The sequence below is a fragment of the Juglans microcarpa x Juglans regia genome, chromosome 5D (assembly GCF_004785595.1).
Source record: "Juglans microcarpa x Juglans regia isolate MS1-56 chromosome 5D, Jm3101_v1.0, whole genome shotgun sequence".
In the NCBI taxonomy this organism is placed as follows: Eukaryota; Viridiplantae; Streptophyta; class Magnoliopsida; order Fagales; family Juglandaceae; genus Juglans; species Juglans microcarpa x Juglans regia.
Window position 1 is genome coordinate 28,540,999 of NC_054602.1, and position 23,646 is coordinate 28,564,644.

General features: G+C 35.1%; 2 protein-coding genes across 3 annotated transcripts; both read right to left on the minus strand.

Annotated features, from left to right (window-relative positions):
• Positions 1 to 13,516: 13,516 nt before the first annotated feature.
• LOC121264083 lies at positions 13,517 to 14,879 on the minus strand. 2 transcript variants are annotated; one of them, XM_041167128.1, is made up of 4 exons: positions 14,730 to 14,879; positions 14,565 to 14,644; positions 14,238 to 14,425; positions 13,517 to 13,845 (listed from the first exon to the last, which is right to left on the minus strand). In XM_041167128.1, the coding sequence occupies exons 2-4, from the start codon at positions 14,635 to 14,637 to the stop codon at positions 13,825 to 13,827; spliced, it is 282 nt and encodes a 93-aa protein (XP_041023062.1). In that variant the 5' UTR covers positions 14,638 to 14,644; positions 14,730 to 14,879; the 3' UTR covers positions 13,517 to 13,824. The 2 variants fall into 2 exon arrangements, with proteins under 2 accessions (XP_041023062.1, XP_041023063.1); XM_041167129.1 differs by having other exon boundaries at positions 14,565 to 14,652; positions 14,730 to 14,854.
• Positions 14,880 to 20,792: 5,913 nt separating this feature from the next.
• On the minus strand, positions 20,793 to 21,779 carry LOC121265865. Its single transcript, XM_041169536.1, has one exon. It carries the CDS (start codon positions 21,777 to 21,779, stop codon positions 20,793 to 20,795), a length of 987 nt encoding a protein of 328 aa, XP_041025470.1.
• Positions 21,780 to 23,646: the final 1,867 nt, after the last annotated feature.

Genomic DNA, 23,646 nt, shown 5'->3' on the forward strand with positions numbered 1-23,646 from the left:
CGTCCCGTCCAAATAATCCGACCCGACCCGACCGATAAAATGCGGGCCAAATGTATTTGCGGGTCGAACCCGTCAAATGTCGGTTTTAACCCGTCTAAAGTGCATACTTCGGATGCTCCCTAGCTATTTGATTCAACGGTCACAAAAAAACCCTTTCTTTCTAACATAAGCCGAATGCCATCTGTACTTCCAGACTTCCAGTTCCTTCTTTGCAAGACACAACTCGAAACAACCATCTCTCAACACGAACAACCATATTCTCCGCATATCTTCATCTTCTTCAGCGATCTGTGATAGGGAGTCTTGCCCGAGAACCAGCCCGTCGTTGTCAAGGCCAAACTCGTCTCCAAGATCACTGAGAAGAAGATCAAAGAGGCTGGTGGGGCCGTGGTTCTCACTGCTTAGGAGGTTTTGCGATTTGTGGGTTCAGATGCTTTGGGATTTTGTGTTTGATGGTTTGATTGGTTTGAACTTGTTTTGTTTGTTCTTTTCTTTGGGTTTGTTCTTTGTCGTAGTTTTCAATTTTGAGGTTGCAGAAAATGATTTTGTGGTCAATAACAATGGAAGATCATCAGAAATAATGATCAATCAAAGAAATTACAGGTGTGTAAATTCCAAACTCTCGTTGAAAAGAAGAAATCTAGAGCCTGCAAATTTTCTGTCTGATGATACGCTGCCATCTTTGAAAAATAAGAACATTGAAAAAAAAAAAAAAAGGGAAGAAGATGGAGAAGAGAGGTGCTTATCGGATCCGACTTTCAGCTGATCAGGTCGGACCAAACCGACATGTGCTGCGGATTGGGTCGGGTCGGTGCCAGATACTATGCGGTTTGGTCGGGTTGCAGCCCTACCGGCCGCCCTATCCATCATTCCAAAATTGGGATTGGTCACATTATAGTTGTTAGCATATAAGATGCATGTGTTTTATATTATGAATTGATCAGCTTGTGGGACCTCTTTCTTGTATATGTGGAATACATTTGAGGTACTTGGATAAATGTATTGCAGGATCTACTGATGACACAGTGCGGTACATGTAACAACTAGATATACATATACATAGTGATATGATAAGGGGAAAAAATGATAAATTTCAATTAAAACAATGTAGTCGTCAATTAACTTCTCTACATGCAAGTCACTTAGATATATAAATGAACACAAGATCAATTCAAGATGGTCAGTACGTTAAAAGCTCGCGACCCTTAAGCTTACACACACGAACGAACGATATATATGCATGATCCAATATCTCCATTCATATAAGGTAAATTACCTTTTAAACGGGGCCCTCCACCTATACATGCATCTTCAGCAAGATTATGACGCTTTGTTTGTAATTTGGTTTTTCATTTGTCATGTTTTCATTCATTTAATTTCATTCTATTAGAGGGAATGAAATTGTGGGTATGTTCTGGGAACGGGCAAAAACTGTGAATGGGCAGAAATTCTGGGAATGAAACATGTTCATGTGAATGGGTAGTTTCTCGGAAAATTGAGGAATTTGAGGGAATGGATTAATTTCATAGAAAATGGAAAGAGTGACTTAATTAACTATTTACTTCAAATTAATTACTCTTGGGAAAAACGTTAACTATTCACGTATTTGAATTGAAAATCGTTGGAGAAACACATGCATAGAGCTGTTGACACCATTTGGGGTGATTTATCCGATAGCCGCATAATTTGAGACTAAGGCTCGGTTTGAATACACAAAATCTCTCATATCATCTCATTATTACAACTTTTTCAAACTCTCACACAAAATATAATAAACAATTCAATTTTTTTAAATTTTAATCTAAAAATATTATTAAAAAATTATATTCTAATAATGTTTTATTTAACTTTTAATAAAATATCTCATTTGATCTTGGACTGTGTAACCAAACGTAACCTAAAGTATGTGGGAAAATATAGTATTCCCGGCGTTTTTGTCGCTGCCGCTATTGTCAGAGACAAAATTTTGGTCATGGATGTTAAAATCTTATTTGCGGCAGAAGAAATTATTCGTTCAGAAAAGAATTGCAACGGTACACATACATATTGCGACGACATTAATTCGTCGACGAAAAAATGTCGATTATATACACCGTCGGCAAAAGAGGCAGACTTTTGCGGCGTTCACTATGATATTTGCGGCGAATAAATTTTGCCGTAATAGGTTTTGCCCAACTCAATGCTTGATCAGCTTTGTTGCTTTTTCCTGGCACTTAAATCGTATATTTGCGCCAATTCACGAGTATTTGTAAAGCAACTATGGCGTCGAACATGCGTCAAAGTAGAAACCGACTGGAAAATATAATTCCAGCAATTTTAAACACTTTTTGCGACTAAATCTACCATTGGAAAAAGGGTCTTTTTCTTGTAATGAGAATTTTTTATATGACATGATTATTTGTTTGGAAATCTAAACAGCCCCATGCATATGCATGAACCACACACTTGGCTCAATGTTTGGCCATATATGATCCAATATCCACTTGTGCTAACATTAATAATGGTGCACTTTCCAAATCACAAAAATATTATGAATGGTAAGACGTTCCAAGCTAGGTGAAAAATATTTCCATTTATATCATTATTAAATGAAAGAGAGATGGAATCTGAATCTTTGATTGAACTCTGATGATCATGATCTCACTCAAAACCTTAGGAGCAATGCGATGAAAATGAGGAAGTGTAATTCTATTCAAAGGCAGTGAGCACGTACGTACACTTAAATTCCTATGATCTTTGGCCTCACAAAAAGTGATACCTTTTTTTTTATTTGAAAATGATAACTTTTATATCATAACTCAACTGATACAAGACTTATCAAAAGCAATACTAGGAAGGACCACATCCGGTCCCTCCTCCATCCAAACTGACTCATTAACTAGAGACAAAGCATATTTTGCAACAATATGAGCAACTTTGTTTCCTTCCCTTCGAATGAAAGAAAGTTTTCAAGTTGGATGCCAAGCCATAAAATGCCTTATGTCTTCAATAATCTGTCCTGACCATGAGAAATCTGAGTTATCTGCATTGACTGCTTCTACAATAATCTTTGCATCACTTTCATATTCAACATATTCGAATCCTAGTTCATGACACAAAGTTACAGCCCTTAATAATGCATAGCACTCATCAAGGTGTGCAGAGGGAACACAGGATCTAGGAGCAGCAAGCACCACTTGTACATCACCTAGGAAATCTCTAATGACAATACCAATGCCCATAATCTGCTGTAACTTGTCAAAACCAGCATCTATATTAACTTTCATCCACCCTGGGGCAGGAGCTTTCCGTACTCTTCCAGCGCCACTTGTATAGCTTGCAGTAGAAGTAGAAACATAATCACCAATCTCTTCCCTTCCACCTACATTAGTACTTACAGCGTTCAACAACTCTATATCAGAAGTAGCTAACTTGAGTACCAATGATGGGCTAATGAACTGCTTCTCAAAATAAAATGATTCCTTCTAGTCCAAAGTCTATAACAAATTTCAGAAATCAAATCCAATCTGTCACCATCTAATCTTTCAAGAAAATCAAACCACAAGCTTTCAAAATCAGCATACCTCTCGCTCCATTTCTTGATAGGACTATCACCCTCCCCCCACACATCTCATGCAGCTGGGCATTCCCATAAAACATGTAAAACAATCTCTTCCTCAAGGTTACAAATAGGACAAAGAGAATATTTTAAAATTTGTTTCTTGGCAAGATTTACTCTAGTAGGTAACAGATCATTCATAACTCTCCACATAAACTGTTTTACCTTCCCAGTAACTCCAAGTTTCCAGATTCTATGCCATTGAAACTGGTCCTGATGTGCACCTGAGGAGTCACCATAATTCTGTCTTTTTGTACCTAAATCAGAGAAATAGGCACTCTTTACAGAAAAGACCCCTTATTTGAAAAGCCCCAAATAATTTTGTCATCTGCATTTCTTGAACTGATAGGAATACTACAAATAATCCTTGCTTCATCTCGATTAAACACCTCCTCAATCAACTCCTTCTTCCATCCATGTCTCTCTTCATCTATGAGAATAGAAACTGTGGCTTCAGTACCAATTTTATTAGGCACGATCTGGACTTGAAAAGTAGAAGGACAATGTAGCCATTTATCTTTCCAAACCTTAATACTTTTCCCATTTCCCACTCTCCAAACCATACCTCTCTTTACTAGATCCAAAACTGACCATAAACCTCTCCAAATTTAGGAAGGACACCCTCCTAATTTAGCATTAACCAGCTGACCATCCACAAAGTATTTAGCTTTAAAAATAAGAGCCACTAAAGAAGAGGGGTCATTGATGATCCTCCAAATATGTTTTGCAAGCATAGCTCTATTAAAGCAATGGAGGTCCCGAAACCCTAACCCACCATTTGTTTTTGAATCACCAAGTCTGGTCCAACTTCTCCAGTGAATTCCTTTTCCCTCCCTTTTGTGGCTCCACCAGAATTTAGCAAACATAGACTCAATCTCCTTTAACAAGGTCCCCAGAAGTCTAAACACACTCATTGTGTAGGCAGGAATTGCTTGCAAAACACTTTTAATTAAAATCTCCTTACCCGCTGTGGATAGAAAGGAAGTCTTCCAACTGTTTATCCGCCTCCATATTTTCTCCTTTAGGCTCCTAAAGGTCTTATATTTTGACCTCCCCACCACTGTGGGAAGACCCAAATATTGGTTATAGTTCTCACAAGAAACACCATGAGCATGTTGAATAATGAAAGCTTTTGCTGCAGTACTAGCGTTTGAACTGAAAAAGACAGAAGTCTCCTGTTTATTATGGTTTGACCAGATGCCATCTCATAAAGATGTAAGATACGCATAAGATTAAACCATTCCTCAATTCTTGCTCTGCAAAATACCACACAGTCGTCAGCAAATAAAAGGTGATTTATCCTTATGCCTCCCCTAGTTACTGCTACAACTTTAATAACCCCATTCAATTCAGCTTGTTGCAGCAAAGAAGAAAGCCCCTCAGCACATAACAAAAATAAATAAGGGGATAGAGGGTCCCCTTGTCTCAATCCTCTAGATGGTAATATGCTATCCCCCGGAGTCCCATTAACCAAGAATGAATAGCTGACAAAATTTACGCAAGCCATTGCTAATCTGATCCACCTCTCACTGAACCCCAATTTCGATAGCACAACCTCTAAGAAACCCCATTCGACCCTATCATATGCTTTCGACATATTAAGTTTTATGGCCATACTGCCTAATTTTCCTTTCTGTCTAGATTTCATAGAGTGAAGCATTTCATAAGCGACCATGATATTATCAGAAATCAATCTATCTGGGATAAATGCACTTTGATTCCAAGAAATTATTTTTGTTAACACCACCTTTAACCTATTAGCAAGAACTTTTGAGATCAACTTATACAGGACATTACATAAGCTGATTGGTCTAAATTGATGTATATAGACGGGAGAATTAACCTTAGGCACAAGAACAATGAAAGTATGATTTAAATCTTGAGGTAAAATACCAGTTCTGAAAAACTCCAAAGCTGCTTCACTTACCTCAGCTCCCACTTTATCCCAATGATCTTTAAAGAAACTTGCACTAAATCCATCAGGCCCAGGACATTTAACCGGGGACATATGACTAATAGCCTCTTCAACTTCAGCTCGAGTAAATGCCTTATCAAGTTGCTGCTGCATATCACTTGTGATTATGTAATCTACACTTTGTAAACACTGAGAAATAGAGCTTTGAGAGGGGTTAGAGGTTGTAAAAACTTTTGAGAAGTGATACCAAAACCCTGCTGAAATTTCCTCCTGACCAACCAACTCCCTCTCTTCATCAGTTATCACCTTTTTTATGAAATTCTTTTTTCTTCTTTGGTTAACACAAGCATGATAGAATTTGTATTTCTATCTCCTTTTGCTAACCAATGTCTTTTCGCCCTTTGCTTCCACCTTATGTCCTCTTGATCTAATAAAAATCCCAAATCAAATTGTACCCTTTTTAAGCAGCACATATTAACAGCACACTCATCTTTTTGCAACAAACTAAGCTCCTTAGTCTTTTCTTTAATGGCTCTATTTCTGTCCCTCAACAAATTTTTACTCCACTGCTTCAATCCTTTGCTGCAGGCCACTAACTTCCATTGTACTGACTTCAAACAACTCCCACAATCAACCCTTTTCTGCCATTCGTTTGCAATTAGCTCAGTACACCCTTCTTCTTTACTCCAGCTAGCATCATATTTGAACTGATTATACATCCTTTTGTTTTCAAATCCTTTCCAGCTATTACATTCAAGAAGAATAGGACTATGATCTGAGCACAAAGCTGTCAAAGTTTCCACACTAGCAACTGTGAAAACTTCCTTCCATTCTTTGTTTGCTAGAGCCCTATCCAACCTTTCCTTAGTGAAAGTTAAATCCTTATGCCGAATACTCCAAGTAAATTTCACCCCCTTCCAACCAAGATCAAAAAGCTGACCATCCTCAACAACCCTTATAAACAGCCCCATTTGGTTCTCTCCCCTCAACCTTCCACCCACCTTCTCATCATTTGATAATACTTCATTAAAATCACCAATAATACACCACCCCATATTCACAGGCTTGAAAGAACTTAACAGCTGCCAAGACTCTCTTCGTTGGCTAACAACAGGATCACCATAAAAACATGAGAGCATCCACTTTGGACCATTCTTCTCATTATAAATAAATCTATTAATATGGTGCTTAGAGTAATTAAACAACTCAAAATGCATTTCCTACTTCCAAAGGAGTAATAATCCTCCACTTCTTCCTACTGCATCAACAACTATGCATCCCTCATATTTAAATCTTCTAACAATATTTCTAGCACGATCACCAAACAACTTCGTTTCCATTAAGAACACCACATCAAGATCTTTTTCCTTGATCTGTAGACCAAGACTTTGAACTGTGCGAGGGCTCCCAAGCCCCCGACAGTTCCAACTTAAGAGTTTCATAATATTCGGTGGGGCTGACTACCAGCCACCACCGATCCATTGGTAGTACCCTCTGTATTGTCCACCACTCTTTTACTCTTCTTTATATCCTTCATTGGCTTAGACAAAACATCCGGATTATCTAAAGGGCGTTTATTACCAAGATTTAAAACAGTTTGAGTTAAACATACCTTGGCCTCGAGCTAAGCGTTTCCATCTTCCTCCTGCTTTCGAAAGTTTACACTCTTGAATTGAAATGTTGTTTGCCTTCAACAGATTAAATCTCTCTTTGTCTGCATGACACCCCAATCCAGTCTCAACTACAACACTGTCCATTATAGGAAGCCCCAAGTTAGACCCCTCATACACATTTTCACTTGGCCCCTCAGAAACCCTCGAGTGATGTTCACAAATTCCCATTTTCTCGCTTCTAACCAAGCTGTCAGCAGTTATATCTTCCACATCCTCTTTTGAGTTGAACCCATCAACACATTGGGTGCCTGAATTTTCACTGTTATCATAACTACCCCTTTCGTCCCAACTCTTCCTTTGTTCCTGGCCTGAATTCTGCCATGTCCTGCCCTTTTTAGAGTTTCCACCCATAGATTGAAACCAAGATCTCCTCCGTAAACAATCATCAGCCCTCAACCACGAACCAAACTGAGCCACATCAGTAGCACCCTTCGAACAACCTTTAGGCCCATGCACTAACCAACCACACGAAAAGCAAAATCTGGGAAGCTTCTCATATTTAAAACAAATCCAAATCTTCTTTCATAGAGCACTTATAAATCTTCCCCTAGCAATAGTCTTTTGTATTTGTACCTCCACTCTAACCCTCAAAAACTTACCCCACCCTATTCCATCTTCGGCAACATCAACCTCCAATACTTGCCCCACCGAAGACCCAATCTGGATGCCCCAATCTCTAGTCATCATACCCAGTGGCAAGTTGTGCAACTGCAACAAAAAATATTCAGAGACAAAATTGATACGCCCAGGCTGCATAACTCCATTGAAAGGTATTAGAACAAATAACACGTTATCAAATAACCATGACTTCCCCTCCAAAATTCTAAATTTATCAGCATGAGTAGCAAAAGTGATTACAAAAACATTCCTTTCCACCTCCTGGAAAATGGCTCGTTTGCTTATCCTCCAAATTTTATCCATGGTTTTGGAGATGACATCTTTCCCAACCGTACGCTTAGAGCAGAGCTTACCCACAAGACTTAATCCCCCTTTTTTTTTTTGAATTTCTTCATCACTGCCCTCTGGAATAGCTACCACCTCTTCCTCCTCTTCCGTTAACTTAAGATGGCTCCACATACTTTCAAGATTTTCCATGCTGAAAACCTAGGCTTTGTTGAGACGGAGACTCTCTAAGAAACCTGGGACCACCGCCTCTGAAAATCGCCAGAGAGGAGACTACCTAATCTCAAAAATCTAGATCAATCCCTAAGCTTCGATGAGACGAAGAATTTCTAGAAACCTAGAAAAAAACACCGCCTCTAGAAATTGCTAGAGAGGAGACTTATCAGCCCTTACTAGACCACTAGTTACAAAAAGTGATACCTTAAGTACATGCCTCACATGATCAGAAGGATATGATGGGGACATCATCTATCCCTTTAATGGTAAATTAATGCACTCGATGACATGGTCCCAAGAATAGAAGTCGATCGGCAACCGCCCATCCACTAATGAGACTTGTTTTTCTTGTTCTCGCTAATAATGTACGTGTTTCACAGTGTCACGCATACGATCACCTGTAACTAAAGAGTTGTGTAGTTTGAGGGTTTTGGAGAATGCCTCTGATGTCTAAGTCATTGATCACAATAAAAATCTCATTTTCTAGACAAATGAATCAGACCAATCTTCACATACCTGGGGATATGTATATATAGAACTCATGAATTTTCTATTACTATGCGATAACGAACTTATATGTTATTCGAAATTCATGTCTCGGGATGGAGAGTATAATCAAATCCAACTGATCGGATCGGTCTTCTTGTCCAGGATACTATCAATCGGTTATTCCTTCAATAGTTGGGATGTATTTGGCTCTCATGGGAGTGGTTACAGGGCCGGCTCTTCCATTAGGCAAGTTAGGCAATTGCCTAAGGCCCCTAATGGAAGAAGGCCTCCAAAAAAAAAAATATATATATATATATATATATATATAAAGTAGAATTTAAAATATATATCCAATAAAAAACTTTAATAAACTCAATAAGAATGATAATATAAATAAGATCAAATAGATATTATATCATTATTAGTTTTTAAAAGTATCACATATAATAATTATTTTACATGTTCTCCTTCTAAGAATACACTTCTCTTTTGCTATTATTAGTTTAACAAATAATTAATGTGAAAATTATAAATAGCAAAATTTAATTTTCCATGTTCATAAAAGGTTTTTGTATAATCCTTTGAAGATGCAAGGGCCCATTTTTTTTCAAATCTGTAAGTTGCTTATAGAACTTTATTGATAATAATGATTATAATTGTGTTTAAGAGTCTAAAGTACTTGTAAAACTAGATTAGATAAAATTCTCTTTAAATAAAAAAATTCCTAATAAAGATTAAAGTCAGTTATTTATTGAAAATGTGGTATTTTAATCAATAATTTTACTTTACAAAATGATAGGAGTTATTTTTAAATAAAAATATAATATAAAAATAAAAAAAATTATTTAATTTTACTTTTAAAAAAAAAAAGACCTTACTCAGAAATTTAGCCTTGGGTCCCGGAACTTATTGAGCCGGCCCTGCTGGGTTAATATTGGCTTGAGTTGTACTAGCTCAGGCCTGTGGAGCGGCCTAATAGGCCTCGGAGGGGTATTAAGCCCCTTCCAATCTCTTTGGGTGTAATTAATAGAAATATTTTTTTTTTTTTAATTTTCTTTTGTTTTTTCGATCATAAACTGCACATGATACTAATGGAGTGAGTTCATTATATGTAGGGACTTAATTTGGGGAGCATATATAGGAACGCTTTTCTGACATAATTGTCTAAATTAAGTACGTATTATATAGACTACTGTTTTTAATTTCGTACCGTACTAACCGGTACAATTGATATTTTTCGTACCAGCCCAATGGTCGATACAAGTATTATATATATTTCGTATCGGCTTAAATACCAGTCGTACCGGTCTATATTTCAGCTTGTACTGGTCTATATTTCGGCCTGTACCGGCCAATATTTTGGTCTTTAATTTTTTTTTCATTTTTCAAACTATAAACTTAATTTTTGACTCCCAATTCAGATTAAGCTATTTATAATTTATATATATATGTATTTATATATAATTTATTCATATATAGATAATTGTTTTGGAATATAATTTTTATATATAATTTATTTATATATCGAATATTTCAAAACGGTACACGAAATGGTATCGATTTCATTTCAGTATCTTAACCAGTACACCATCCGATACGGTATTTAAAACATTGATATAGACGCATGCACTTGAATTACTTTGCAAATTATGGTGGTGTGGTCACCATATATGGACCATATATATTGTTTTTGTAGAATGATGATGGTAGTTGGTTGTTCGTGAATTGGCTTATTCAATATCTATATGCATCATGTTGAGAGAATTTATTTATATTCTAAAAATTTAATTGGTTGTTTTTTCCTTCTCTTCATGTTAATTAATCTACATATATATATATATATATTAGCTAGAAGCCGAAGGCAAACCGTAGAAGGAGGACCTCGATCCGATCGGATGTTTAGGCCTCTTTCTTTCCAACTGTTCCAAGAAACCACTGGCCTTAATACGAAATCTGTGGTAATACATATATTTACTCCCTAACCATTATAATTTTTTTAAACTTTTGAACAAAAAATAATTCAACTTTTTTAAATTTAAAAGTAAAAGTTATATTCTAATAATATTTTAACTTTATAATTTTTTTTATTCAACTTTTTCTCTCTCATTTTTTAAAATCTAATAAATACTTAGATCAAATTTTTTTATTACTATTCACAAATTATTTTATTACTATTTACAAAATTCTCATTGTAAATTAATGCATATCTAAAATTTGGCTAAATATCAATAAAATGGTCTGTATTGAAGTAGTCAAAATGAAGAAATTTTATATATGAACTAAAGTACTACCAAGATTTTCTTCAAATTTAAAGATGTACTGTCCTTCTTTAAAAAAAAATTATTTTATTTTAAAAATATACACCAATTACACTGACAAAATTATTTCTTTTTGTACATGAAAAACTAATATATTGCACAAGCAGGAAGCTATTAAAATTAATATACAGGCAGGAGGTAAGGTTCCTGTACATGTGCAGGAGGAACATGTACATCTTTGTGCAATATACAAGCAGAAACCTAACCTCCTGCACATTTTTCATGTACATATACAGTTTTTTTATACTAGTTTTGTGCAACCTAATATAAAAGCAAGAGGTAAGGCTCTGCACATTTTTTGTAGACAACAATAATGGGTTGAGGAAAAATAATAGTTGGAAAATAAATAATTTTAAGTAAAAATTAAATTATTATTTATTAGTGTAGTTGCAAAATATGAAAATAAAATATTATTATTAAAAAAATAATATTATATTTTTATTTTGACTAATCTAATGTGGGGTTATATCTTGAATGGTTTATATATATATATATATATATATATATATATATATATATCAAAACACCTTCATTCATAAGCAAAGAGATTACATATGTTTGTCAGTCCAAATAACTGGCAATATGAAATCTAGAATAGAATTAGAATATTTGGATTCCTTTAAGACTTCTTGCTTCTTCTGAATGATGCAACAGGGAAATCAAGCCATTCAAGTGCACAACAAAAAAAGATAGGGTGACAAAGGATCGTCCTGCCTCAATCCTCTTGAAGGTGTAATCAGACCTTATGGCTCTCCATTGATTAATACAGAAAATGAAACAGACTTTACACACATCATAATCAAATCCACCCACTTGGCGTGAAACCCTAACTTTAACATGATATTCTCTAGAAAACTTCATTCAACTCTATCATACGCTTTACTCATATCTAGTTTAAGGGATATGTACCCCACTTTCCCTTTTCCTTTTCTAACTCAAAAAATGATCAAGTTCATTAGTACTCAGGATATTGTTAGTAATGAGGCGGCGAGGCACAAAAGCACTTTGTGAACTAGAAATCACATGAGGAAGAACAACCTTTAGCCTATTTGCTAGAATTGTTTAGACCAATTTATAACTCATATTATAGAGGATGATAGATCTATAATCAGCAACTACCTCAGGCGTTTTCTTCTTAGGAATGAGAGTGATAAAAGTATGATCAAAAGTAGCCTATATGCACACACTCATCAGAATGAGAACTATTAAATTAAAATAAAGCTACCTAGCTAGCTTTTATTTATCGACAATGGAAGGCCATAGAATTTATTTCCTTATAGAATTTATATTGGCTTAAATCCCTATATAAAAATCAAATATTAGAAATTTAGAATTAGAATATACTACAAATATTATGTTAAACTTGTAAATAAATAAATTAATATATATAAATATATATTGATTCAAAAATTTAATTCAATTGTACAGTATGTACATTAACATGATATATAAAGAACAAGAAGACAAGGCAATAGAGACAAGCATTGGTTTCCATTGCTTTTTGACTTAAAAACATTTTATTGGAACATAGGACTATAAATCATTGCCGACATGCATTTTATTCACTTGGCTTTTAAACCATTCCCCTTCATTCATTGGAAAAAGTACTTAATTCACATTTTCAACAACACTTGATTCATATTATTCTTACCTTTGAATAATTTAAAAACAAAACCCTATTCAGTTCTTCTATGCAATATGGTTTCATAAAGTTGGGTCGGCATTTATTCAAAAATATATATAAAAAAAGAGAAATGATATATACAATCATAGCATGCACAAGCATCACAATCTCTTTGAAAAAATAAGTAAATATGAGATCCACATGACCAAAAAAAAAATTTAATTTTTTAATAGTAGACTTCACTCTTTTTCAAACGATTGTGCGGCGTTACGTATTCGACGACTGTATGTAGCATTACTCATAAAAAAATTATTTTACTCTACTAAAAAATAATGGACGAGATTAACTTTTTTATTAATGCATCCGGTAATTTTTTTTTACTGAATATATATATATATATATAATGTCAATTTATATACATCTGTCTTTTCATGTATAACCCGTGACTCATGACAAATGCATATATACGAATGAATTAATGATGTACCATTAGAATTAACAGAAGAACAGCATGAGTGTAGAACAAGATATCATCCATGATTTACTGCAGTACTGAGCTCAAAGTTTGGGGAAACACTCTTCTTATAATTCTAACAAAAATCCGAGATCTAGATTTCAGAAAAAGAGAAATATTGCGAGATCTACAATATTTAACGAGTACTTTATAGGATTGACTTGAATCCCTGGAAGAAAAAAAAAATGGATTTTTGCAATGTGGTTTGTCAAAACAAAGCTAAGCGAATGCTCACAATATTTCTTGCAAAATTTACACAGTCATGCTAACAACTATATATATATATATATATATATATGTGTGTGTGTGTGTGTGGCTATTAGGCTAATTCTTCTTAAAGCCATATGTACTATTTAACAATAGTTTCAATATTAATTCACTCTCTAAACAAAGATCAATCACACAACCCTCATGATTTGAACAAATTGCTAGATAAACAAAACATAACACCAGATTAATGTCATATATTACATCCTCATGATTCTCTATGTATTCCTAATATCTATAAGAGATCAACTCAACTGTTTCCAATTTGATAAAAAAAAAAAACTACAACCACCACTTCCAAAACTTCTTATCCTTGTATTTTCTTGCCCTGCAACACAAACAACAGCACAATAAATGGTGAATGAACTTAAAAAAAAACAAAACAAAACAAAACTACTAATTTCCATATGCATCCAGTACCTCATGATGAACCAAATAACAAGTGAATTTGTGTGAATCAGTGAAATTAATTGCTGTTGAGCTCCTGTAGAAACCCCTTTTTTGGATTGTGAATCAATCAAACCCCATTTTCTATTTCATATAGTTTTGGCTACCAAACATATATATTGTAGCATAAATGTTTATTCATAAGGGACCCCAAATTGCAATTCCATCATATATAGTACATTTCAATACCACCAATTTGAGCTAACTCCTTCTAAAATATGAAGAAACCCAAAATAAGAAATAAATCACTTAATGCATGATCATGAGACTTACTTTTAGTACTTTTCCTCCTATATTATCATGACCCCTTATGCCCTTGGATTTGGTAGGTTCCAGAGCAGTTTTTCGATGGATCAAAGGTGGTTTTCCACGAGAGCGATCAGGCGGAGGAATTGAGGAGTGGGTCTCTGGACCTCTATAATCAATTTCATACACTTCAGTATCCAACTCTCTGCAACTCCCTAATCATAAAACAACTTTAAATCAGTGTCTGACAATAATCTTACACAAACTCTTTTTCAACTTCTGCGCTTACCCTAAAACCATACATCCATGAAACATGCTGAGGGAGAAAGACAGAATAAATTTATAGGAGCAAACCTCTTGAGAAGTAAGGCACTGTGATGAGAAGGAAGAGAAGGAGGAAAGTGGTGATGCTAGGCTTGAGCTCCATGGCATTCCTGCAGAACTGATATCAGTTTGTCTGAGGTTGTAAAATCATAGTCATATATTATGTGTATATATATACAGGGAAGAAGGGGATACCTTTATGTCAAGAGGTGTGTGTTCACGGAATAAGCATTGAAAAAAAAGAGGGAGTTGAGGTATTTTTCTCAGCTTTTGGCAAAGTGAAACCGTCTCAATTGACAGCAATAAGTTTGCAAGGTACAGATGTCGATGTGTTGGGTTGGAGCATTTATGTTAGTGTAACCATACCCATATATGTAATTTTCTTTTAGTTTTTAGGCTACTTTATATATTTTAATATTTGCATGATTTTTTTATGGTCAGGACAGCTCCATGTGTTTATAATTAAACATGTCTTTTCGAGAGACATCACTCACATTAGCCACGGTCCCACACCTACTCCGGCTCAGCCTATTTACCTTCTCATTTTCTCCAGAATTTTGGAGAAATTCTAAACATAAATAACTTATGACTACCCAATTCACAGCATACGACCATGGGGAGGCTGGTTTTGCTGTCATATACAATATACATGCAGGTTAAAAGGGCAGGCTGACATGATAACTAATTAATAAGCACTACTTTGCTCCAGAGATAACGTTGGAAGAATGAATGCACAATTGTATTCGAAAGGATGAAATCGGTGCTGAGTTTTGTACTCTCACTGATCTGTTTCTGAGTTTCTTGAACCATAAAGGATTCAAAGTTTGAATGGTCAATGTGCTGTTTATATATGAGAGTGATACATTGTTATTCAGAGTATCTTTTTAAGTTATATTTATAAGTTTTAGGTTTTTTGCAAGTTATTGCATACTGAACACCTGATTATGCCATTGGAGCTGGCTCTCACAAATGTTGGCCAGGTGAATATCATTTTCACATAAGGTTTAAACCACATTATCTATATTCTAAAAAAATTAGTCAATGATACAATTGAAGTCTCATTATAACCTTATAAAGAATAAGAACTTTTCATTTCTAAACAATATGGGATCTCATTCACTACCTACTATTATCTTTATCATATGAGGTATCACAGAACAGTATAAAGTGTTGTATAAAGAGGCTGCAAAAGAGACAATAGTGAGAGAAAATTTTACTTCAAAGAGCGTTATAATGCCGATTTCCTTAAGACAATATTCGTCCCCACAAATAAAGGAATGCACATGGGTTACAAGCGAATTTACCTTCAAGAAACAATAAAACCCAACAAGTCTGTTTGTCTAACTGCGTTATGCACACATAAAATTAGACTCCAAATACGCTCAAATTTTGCATTCGACCACGAAATTAGAAATCTGTTCTCTCGAAAACAAACAGATTCTAACAAGTTCTAACAAGTTTTGAAGAAATGAAAATTTTGGGAGAGAGAGAGAATTCAAAATTGAATTATGGAATATTCAAATGGCAAGCCAATAGATCTATTTATAGATGACCAAAAGTTGTGAATAAAATATTAATTTTCGTATTGTTTGAAATAAGTATATATATTGTATTTGTTGCCATATGACGCAACAGTTGGACTTAGTCCAATGGTTGCCTCGCTTACAATTCAACTGGTTGGCACCAGTTTGGGAAATTAAATTTTCCCTTTTTCCCAAGCAAAAATCCTTCATATGAGAAGGAGGTGTGGATCGAACCAAATCCTATGGACTAGATAGGAAGTCTCAATACCACTAAACCAGTTAAAGTCTTATGGCATGTAAAAAAACACAAAATGGTATAACTCTCATAAAATTTCCGTAGCTTCTCTCTTTTCAAAATATTTCACAACTTCCAAAATCAACCCAAAAAATATTATTAATAGATATAATATATAATTAATTATTTTGAAAATATTTCCAACGTAAAGAGGATAGTCCAGAATGAATAGTAGAAACAAAGTTTACATAATAACAAGTAGATGTTATCGCGGCCTTACAAATTTAATGATCGTCTCCCAATGGATTTAGATTAGAAGGTTATCCCCTTTATAGAGTATATATATATATATATATATATATCATGGGCACTCAAAGATACTATATCATGGAAGACTTCAAAGATCAGAACTGGAATTGCATGGTCCCATGAACTGGTTAAGCTCATATGTATCTTAAACAGTTGTGGCATTGGGAAAGTATCTTTCCCCAATATTAAGAGTGGTCAAATGGAGCTCCAGTCATTTTCATGGAAATTATTAGTGGGCCAAAGGGTTCAAGATGAAACATGGACGTTTATTGATTGGATATGTCTGAAGGATGTGTATTTTTAGCACTAAAATATCCAAAACTATGCTGCCTTCTGTCGGCCTTTCCGTGCAACACTCCATTAATAGAGAAAGAGAGGATTACCCATGACAAGGTTTCTGTGTTGTTTGGTTCGGCTCTAGTGAGTTTGAAAATTTTGTACCAGTTTTTGGCAGCCAAAGATTGCCAGAAAACTTGAACTTTGGACTGCACTAAAATTGCCTGCAATAACCTTAAAAAAGATACAAATAACAGAGATGCAGGGCTTCTGACATATATCATATATGAAACCAGACGGTGACAAAACAATATATATATAACAGGATAGGACAGCTGGTGTAGACAAAATAGTAGAAACTTACAAATATATATATGGCATCTCTTTTTTTATGATGGATTGTTAAATCTTCTCTCTTTCGATTAAAATGTTAGTTAGATGGTTAATCTATATTCATGTACCACACATAGATTTAGTATTTTCTTAGGTAAAAAGGTTGCATTAATTGCTGGTACTGGTGGTGTATGAAAACAACATTGCCGTATGGTTGCAGGTTATCTTTCATGTATATCGTGTTGGGTCCAACATCAACAGCTAGGTCGTGGCTGGACTGGAATATGGGTCTTTCTGGAGTTTATGACCAGCAACTGCCAGCATGACTGGGACAATGACTCCAAGCCAGCCTCATAATCTTTTCAATCCCAGCAGCAAATTTGCAGACAGCACCTTCAACTGCCCATCTCACCTGTCCTGACATCTCTCTCTCTCTCTCTCTCTCTCTCTCTCTCTCTCTGTGTCTGTACTATCGATTGTATTAATCATAGACGTACAACTCTGCACTCATGAGGAAATTTCTTTTTGAATTATCCGAAATGAACTCGCAAAAACCACCTTTGATCCATCGAAAAACTGTCTTGAACAACCGGTGCTATTAAAATAAATAAATAAATAACAGAGATGTACAAAACCATGGTGGAATACGGGCTTTCTAACAAAAATCAGTATTTGTTTTGCATTTGCCTCTGATGGACTTTGGGACTGATAGCAGGGACTCGAGCTAACCTGTGAGCGAAGAAGCCCATGTTTTCAACTTTGGGCCTTCTTTGAGTTGTTATGATTGCTTCAAGACTATCCCCAATTACTTGATAGACCACGCTCATACCCTAGGACTTACACCAGCAGATCCATATATTATATTACAGACAGCTTTTCCAATTTCCAAAACAAAAAAGCTGTACACATGTTTTCTTCTTCCTTTAGTGTCTGCTTCATGGTTTTGCACGATTTGTCTGCTGGGAACACTGAACAAACTGCTTTCAGCTTTTCAATCTAATTGCTAATTATTCCTAGGAAAAATCTTATTGCAAGCAAGTTTGTGCACCAATTCGTGCACCAATATTGAAATATAATACATATGTTTAACGAAACCATATGAATTAAAGATGAAAATAATTTTTATGATATAGGAGATTTTCTTCTTCTCTTAAAAATTTTTTTTTCATTTTTTTTAAATAAAAAAAATTATTGGTACGCGATATGGTGCACGAACTCGCTTGTATCTAGCAAAGCCCTTATTCCTAACCTCCTCAATCTCGGCTTAAAGTCAGGATATAGAGTTGTACACACACACATATATATGATAGGGTGTATATATATATATATATAAACCGTATATGATAGGGTGTATATATAGATGTTAGTATAGGTCCGTGACAATTTCATACTGTGATATTTACAGGTGCAGGCAGTAGCACTTCACTTTTGAAAAATTTGGGGTCTTCTTGTGGTATGATTTCTTTTGGGTCCTACTTTTCCTAAAAGCCTGATCACTGGTGGCAGGTGCAGTAAGGTAGTGTATAATCCAGGCTTCTACCTCGAGAGAAAAGTCTTATCCTATATCCTAGGACAAAGGGAAAATTGTAATTGCCCAGAAAAAGAAAAGAGGGTTTTTCTTTTCTTTTATTTTTTCTGCCAACTCTTTGGAAAGTGCATCTTTCCTTTCTGTAATATACAAGCCACCCCTTCAAGGAATACTCGATACAGCAACACCTATTCACAGTATAGTTTCGTGATGTGTAGATTCTGATTTATGAGTGATAACTTCTGTTATTGGATCAGTGCTTGTTATGGTGCTGTGAGAGCACAGCATAGTGGGGAGATATTTTAAGTAAACAAGCCTGTCATTTGAAAGCAACATAACAGATAGTGTCATTTGCTATTTATAAGATTTTGTTGTCGCTCCTAATCAAATTGATTGAAAATTCAATGTTCCATGACTAAAGGGGGTGGTTGGAAGAATTGGGATTGCAAATGATAAGATTGTTATATGACCAAAAGAAAAATGATGCGTTGAGGAGCCAATAAAGCCTGTAACATCCATTCTATGTGGAGTGCCATGGGTCCCAGAATGACACCATTTTTTTCCAAAAAAATCTCTGTTTGTAAGGGCCTTTCACACCATCTAGCACATAAAAGTATTAAGTATTTTGAGGTTTCTACAAGTCTAATGAATTCTTCAGCAGGTAGTGTTAAATCCAGGGCCATTCACTCTATCAAGTAGTTGAAAATCCACTGTAAGTTTTGACTCCACACTCAGTAGCCCTAGTATTCCAAAATCCGTATATGTACAGATAGCATGTGCCCGAAACTTCCTCCAAGGGCCAGGACTGTTGGCTCTGTGAACCCCACTTTTAATCATGATAGAACTACCCCCCAAAGCTTAAATCCAGAACAAGGTACGCATGTGCATACGATGAATCCAATGGCTTCAGTTTAAGCTGATTGTTCTACATCCTCTCCAGGACTTACAAAGAAGAAAATCCCTGTGAACTGCTGCACTTAAAAACCCAAACTTATGTATGTCCTTCCTAGACACTGCTCAGCTCCAGTAAATAAACCACACCAAGAGTCAAGAGCCATGCATGTCCAAACCTTGGTCTGGTTTCTAACAGGAGAAATCACAAAAATATGCAAAAATAAACTTGACATGACTAAATGAGGTTAGTAAAATCTACTTAAAAAAAAATACTTTGAAATATATATTTTACCTCATCCTCTTATAACAGAACATTCTATCTCAAGCCAAACTGTAAACGTCCACTCAAGATGTCTTATCTAATAATGTGAACGGAATGATGGCTTATGTTTCCTAACAATCCTGAAATAAACGTTCTATAGCTAGCAGACAACAACCTGGCCACGAAACTCTCACATTATAGGCTCCTTTTGACCATACTTTAGGTTAACATATCTTTTGAAGTTGAAATTAGTGGGTCTAAAATCTTTAATTACGATCTCTGAAAACAAGAAAAAGGCAACCCAATAGGATGAGACTTTATAAAAGTTAAAAGATAGACGTGTTTACATTTTTTATTACTCTTGCTTTAAACAAACATAGATATCTGAGAGTCATATATGAACATGTATTAAAATAAGAAGTGGGACATCTCATAAAGATATGATAATGGGTTTCTACCAAATGCTATAAAGTTGGTCAGAGTATCCAAAGATGCTTACATTAATCAAAATCCCATCACCCCCAATTCTAAACCAGTACACAAAGCAAAAGCAGAAAACACTAAGAACAGACACAAGACTTCCATTTCCACGAAATTAATTCGAAACACAAATTGATTTTTATGACAAAAACAAAGAAAGTAACAAATACAGCAGCCATGAGCACCGGCAGAGTAGATGAACACAACTTCTCCATTTGTTTCAGCTTTCAGTGTACAACTAACTTAACCTTTTGGTTTATATAATTAGGGCCAATTACCAAAGAGCCATAGAGATTCTCTCGTACAGCCCAACATGTATTAATTATATGTATATATATAAAAACCAATATAATTTCAGTTGCCAAATTTATAAAAATCATATAGTAAATGAGATAAAAAAAAATTAGTAATTAAGTAATCACAAAACATGTGGTGAGCTTGAATCGGCGAAACCCAACCTTCTGTTTTCCCAGAAATTCATTTCTGAATACAGCTTCTCTGCGGTTCTTGCCGGTTCTGATTTACATCTTGTGAGTATCAGAGGTCGTACACAGTCTGCTGCTTCCCCTGCTTTCAGTTCTTCAACACAAACAGATTTGATGAATCCTTCTCTAATTGCACCTTCAAATTCTTTGAAAAACTCCAACTTTCCCTCCATTTCAGGACCTATTCCGGATTCGTCATCAGAGATTGACTCTCTTTCCGCTGGGGGTTCCTCAGTCTCCGTCTGTTCCTCTGTGTTTTCCTGCTCTACACTCTGTTCTGTTTCTTCCGTCCTCAGCGGTGAACCCCAGAATCTCCACGCTAAAGATGATGATCTGTACGGAGCAGATCTACACCGAGTCAATAACAAAGCGTTCTTTGGCGGTGAAGAAGAACTAGACACAAAGACCTTAGCTACTTCTTTCTCATCTTCTTCCTCTTCTTCATCCTCTTGCTCCGAAGACTCGCTTTTATTCCCAATTTTTTGTTCAACCTTCGACGAGTCTTCTCGACTTTCGGTTTTTCTTCGGAAACCTGCTTTGAAGAACGAGACGCACTTGTGCCAAGCTGGTCGGCACGACTTGGGCTTGATCTTCCGGGCAAAATGGTGGCAGAACAGGGCATTTCTGAGCCATTTGCACCGGCGTTTCCTCGGTGTTCGGGCCCCGCTGGCCCGACCGGGTCTGGCGGTGGCAGCCTGTTTGGAGGTGCGCCTGACCCTGACTTGGCCCATGCATGTAACTTTGGGTGAAGAAGGTTCTTGGGTTTCAATGGCTGCGTTCCTTTTCCGAACAAACATTGGGCTAGAACGTGACCTGCCCCTGCTTTTGCTTCCCACATTGGTCCTCAGAAACCTCATCAATGGCGGCGGGAACTTCTCAGTCCGACCAGGACTCGATATGGGTTTTGTGGATATCTTCATTTCCTCCCTAACCTTCCCTCTCTTCCTCTCTGTCCTCTCAGATTGAAAAGCTATCTCCTTTCTCTTTATCTGTCTGTGTCCCTGACTCCCTCTGCTTAAGAACCATGCGAGTTTTCTCCTCTTTTCAGAAGAGAGTAGATATGGGGTGTGTGCGCTATATCCTATGTTATTGCCCTGGATTTTCTATTCAAAATGTTCTGAGAATTTTTATTTCATATTTTGCCCGGATGGTTGGATGGATCCACTGTAAAAGATTAATACATGTATTCGTAGCGTGTCAAACAAAACATATATTTAAAAATTATGCAAAAAGTAATCCTATGCAGTTTGTGCAGTAAATTTTCTGAAGTAATCGAAGCCCAATAGGGGTTGGTTGAGTGAGGTTTTGTTTCTGTTTTAAAAATAGTAATTAGTAGGAAGGATTTTACTTATCTTCTTTATATCATATATTAATATCTAATTTATTATTTTATCTTTCTATTTAAACACACGTATATTGGTATCTAAATATATATGTTTAAAGAAAATTGTTAAAAATACAAAATAAACTCACAAACTGATGTAATTTTATAGAATCAATTACATTTATTTTACAATAAAAGTAACTTTATAATCTAACGTACCACATCAAGTCACATCAGTTTGTGAGTTTATTTTTATATAATCATTTTGTAGTTGAAGTATTTTTCATATTTAAATAAAAATATAAAAATGATAAATCACATATTAGTGTGTAGTGTGAAGATAAAAAAAAAAAATATTTCTAAATATGATTTGGACAAATAACAGCTTGAAAGGAAGAGTTAACGGATAAGGAAAGTGGTTGTCCACTCTTTTTCTGATCATATTGAGGTTTTTCAACTCAATCACTCAACGATCTATGGGTGGGAATTTTGTCCTTTAATCGAGTGCTACTTGTTTGCTCAATTATCACTTCTACTTAGTTTAAAACCCACTTCTTCCTTCCACATATGGACAGGGTTAACAAAACAAAAATTCAGAAAAAAAAATATATATATATATATATATATATTATATTTATATATTTATTTCAGTGTGAGCTCATTTGCTTCTCAATTTTAAGGTATTGTCATTTCCTTTGTTTAAGGTATAGGCATCAAAACCTGCAGTTAAAAAAGCCGTTACCAACCATAAAAACAAAAAAACAACAGTTGGTATACCAACAAAGTAAAAATCAGTGGTTATAACAGTCACATAATGGCTGGATCTGCACCAAAAGATGGGGCCTAAGACGCCTAACAATAGCTCAAACCTAGGAGGGTCCTTGATTCAACAATCGGCCTAGCTTCAACTGCTGAGTTTTCTTTCTTCCACTTAATACAGCCTTAATTATTACTTCAAGTTAATTTTAGATCTCGTTTATTTTTAAAAAATATTTCATCTCATCTCACTTCATCATTATAATTTTTTTAAATTCTCACACAAAATAAAATAAATAATTTAACTTTTTCAAATTTCAAAATAAAAATAATATTAAAAAATATATTCTAATAATATTTTATTTAACTTTTTAACTTTAATCTCATTTCATCTCATCTCAACTCTTTCACCAAGCCTTAAATATTGATCTCTTAACATCTTTTGGAGTAGGTTTGTGTCGGACATTTAATTCAAGTATCTGCCATCTCATCATGTATGTCAAAACAGTCCAAGCCGTAACCACTCATTTAATTCAGAGAAATGATTTTACAAGGCTCGACAAGTCACATGTAACACTTGTAAAAAAAATAAACTCCCGCTTATAAAAATGTAAAAATAAAAAATTATTCTTTACTAGTAGAGCATATGTTTTTTACAAAAAAAAAAAATTTGTATAAAAATTATCTATTTAGAACTTATATACAGC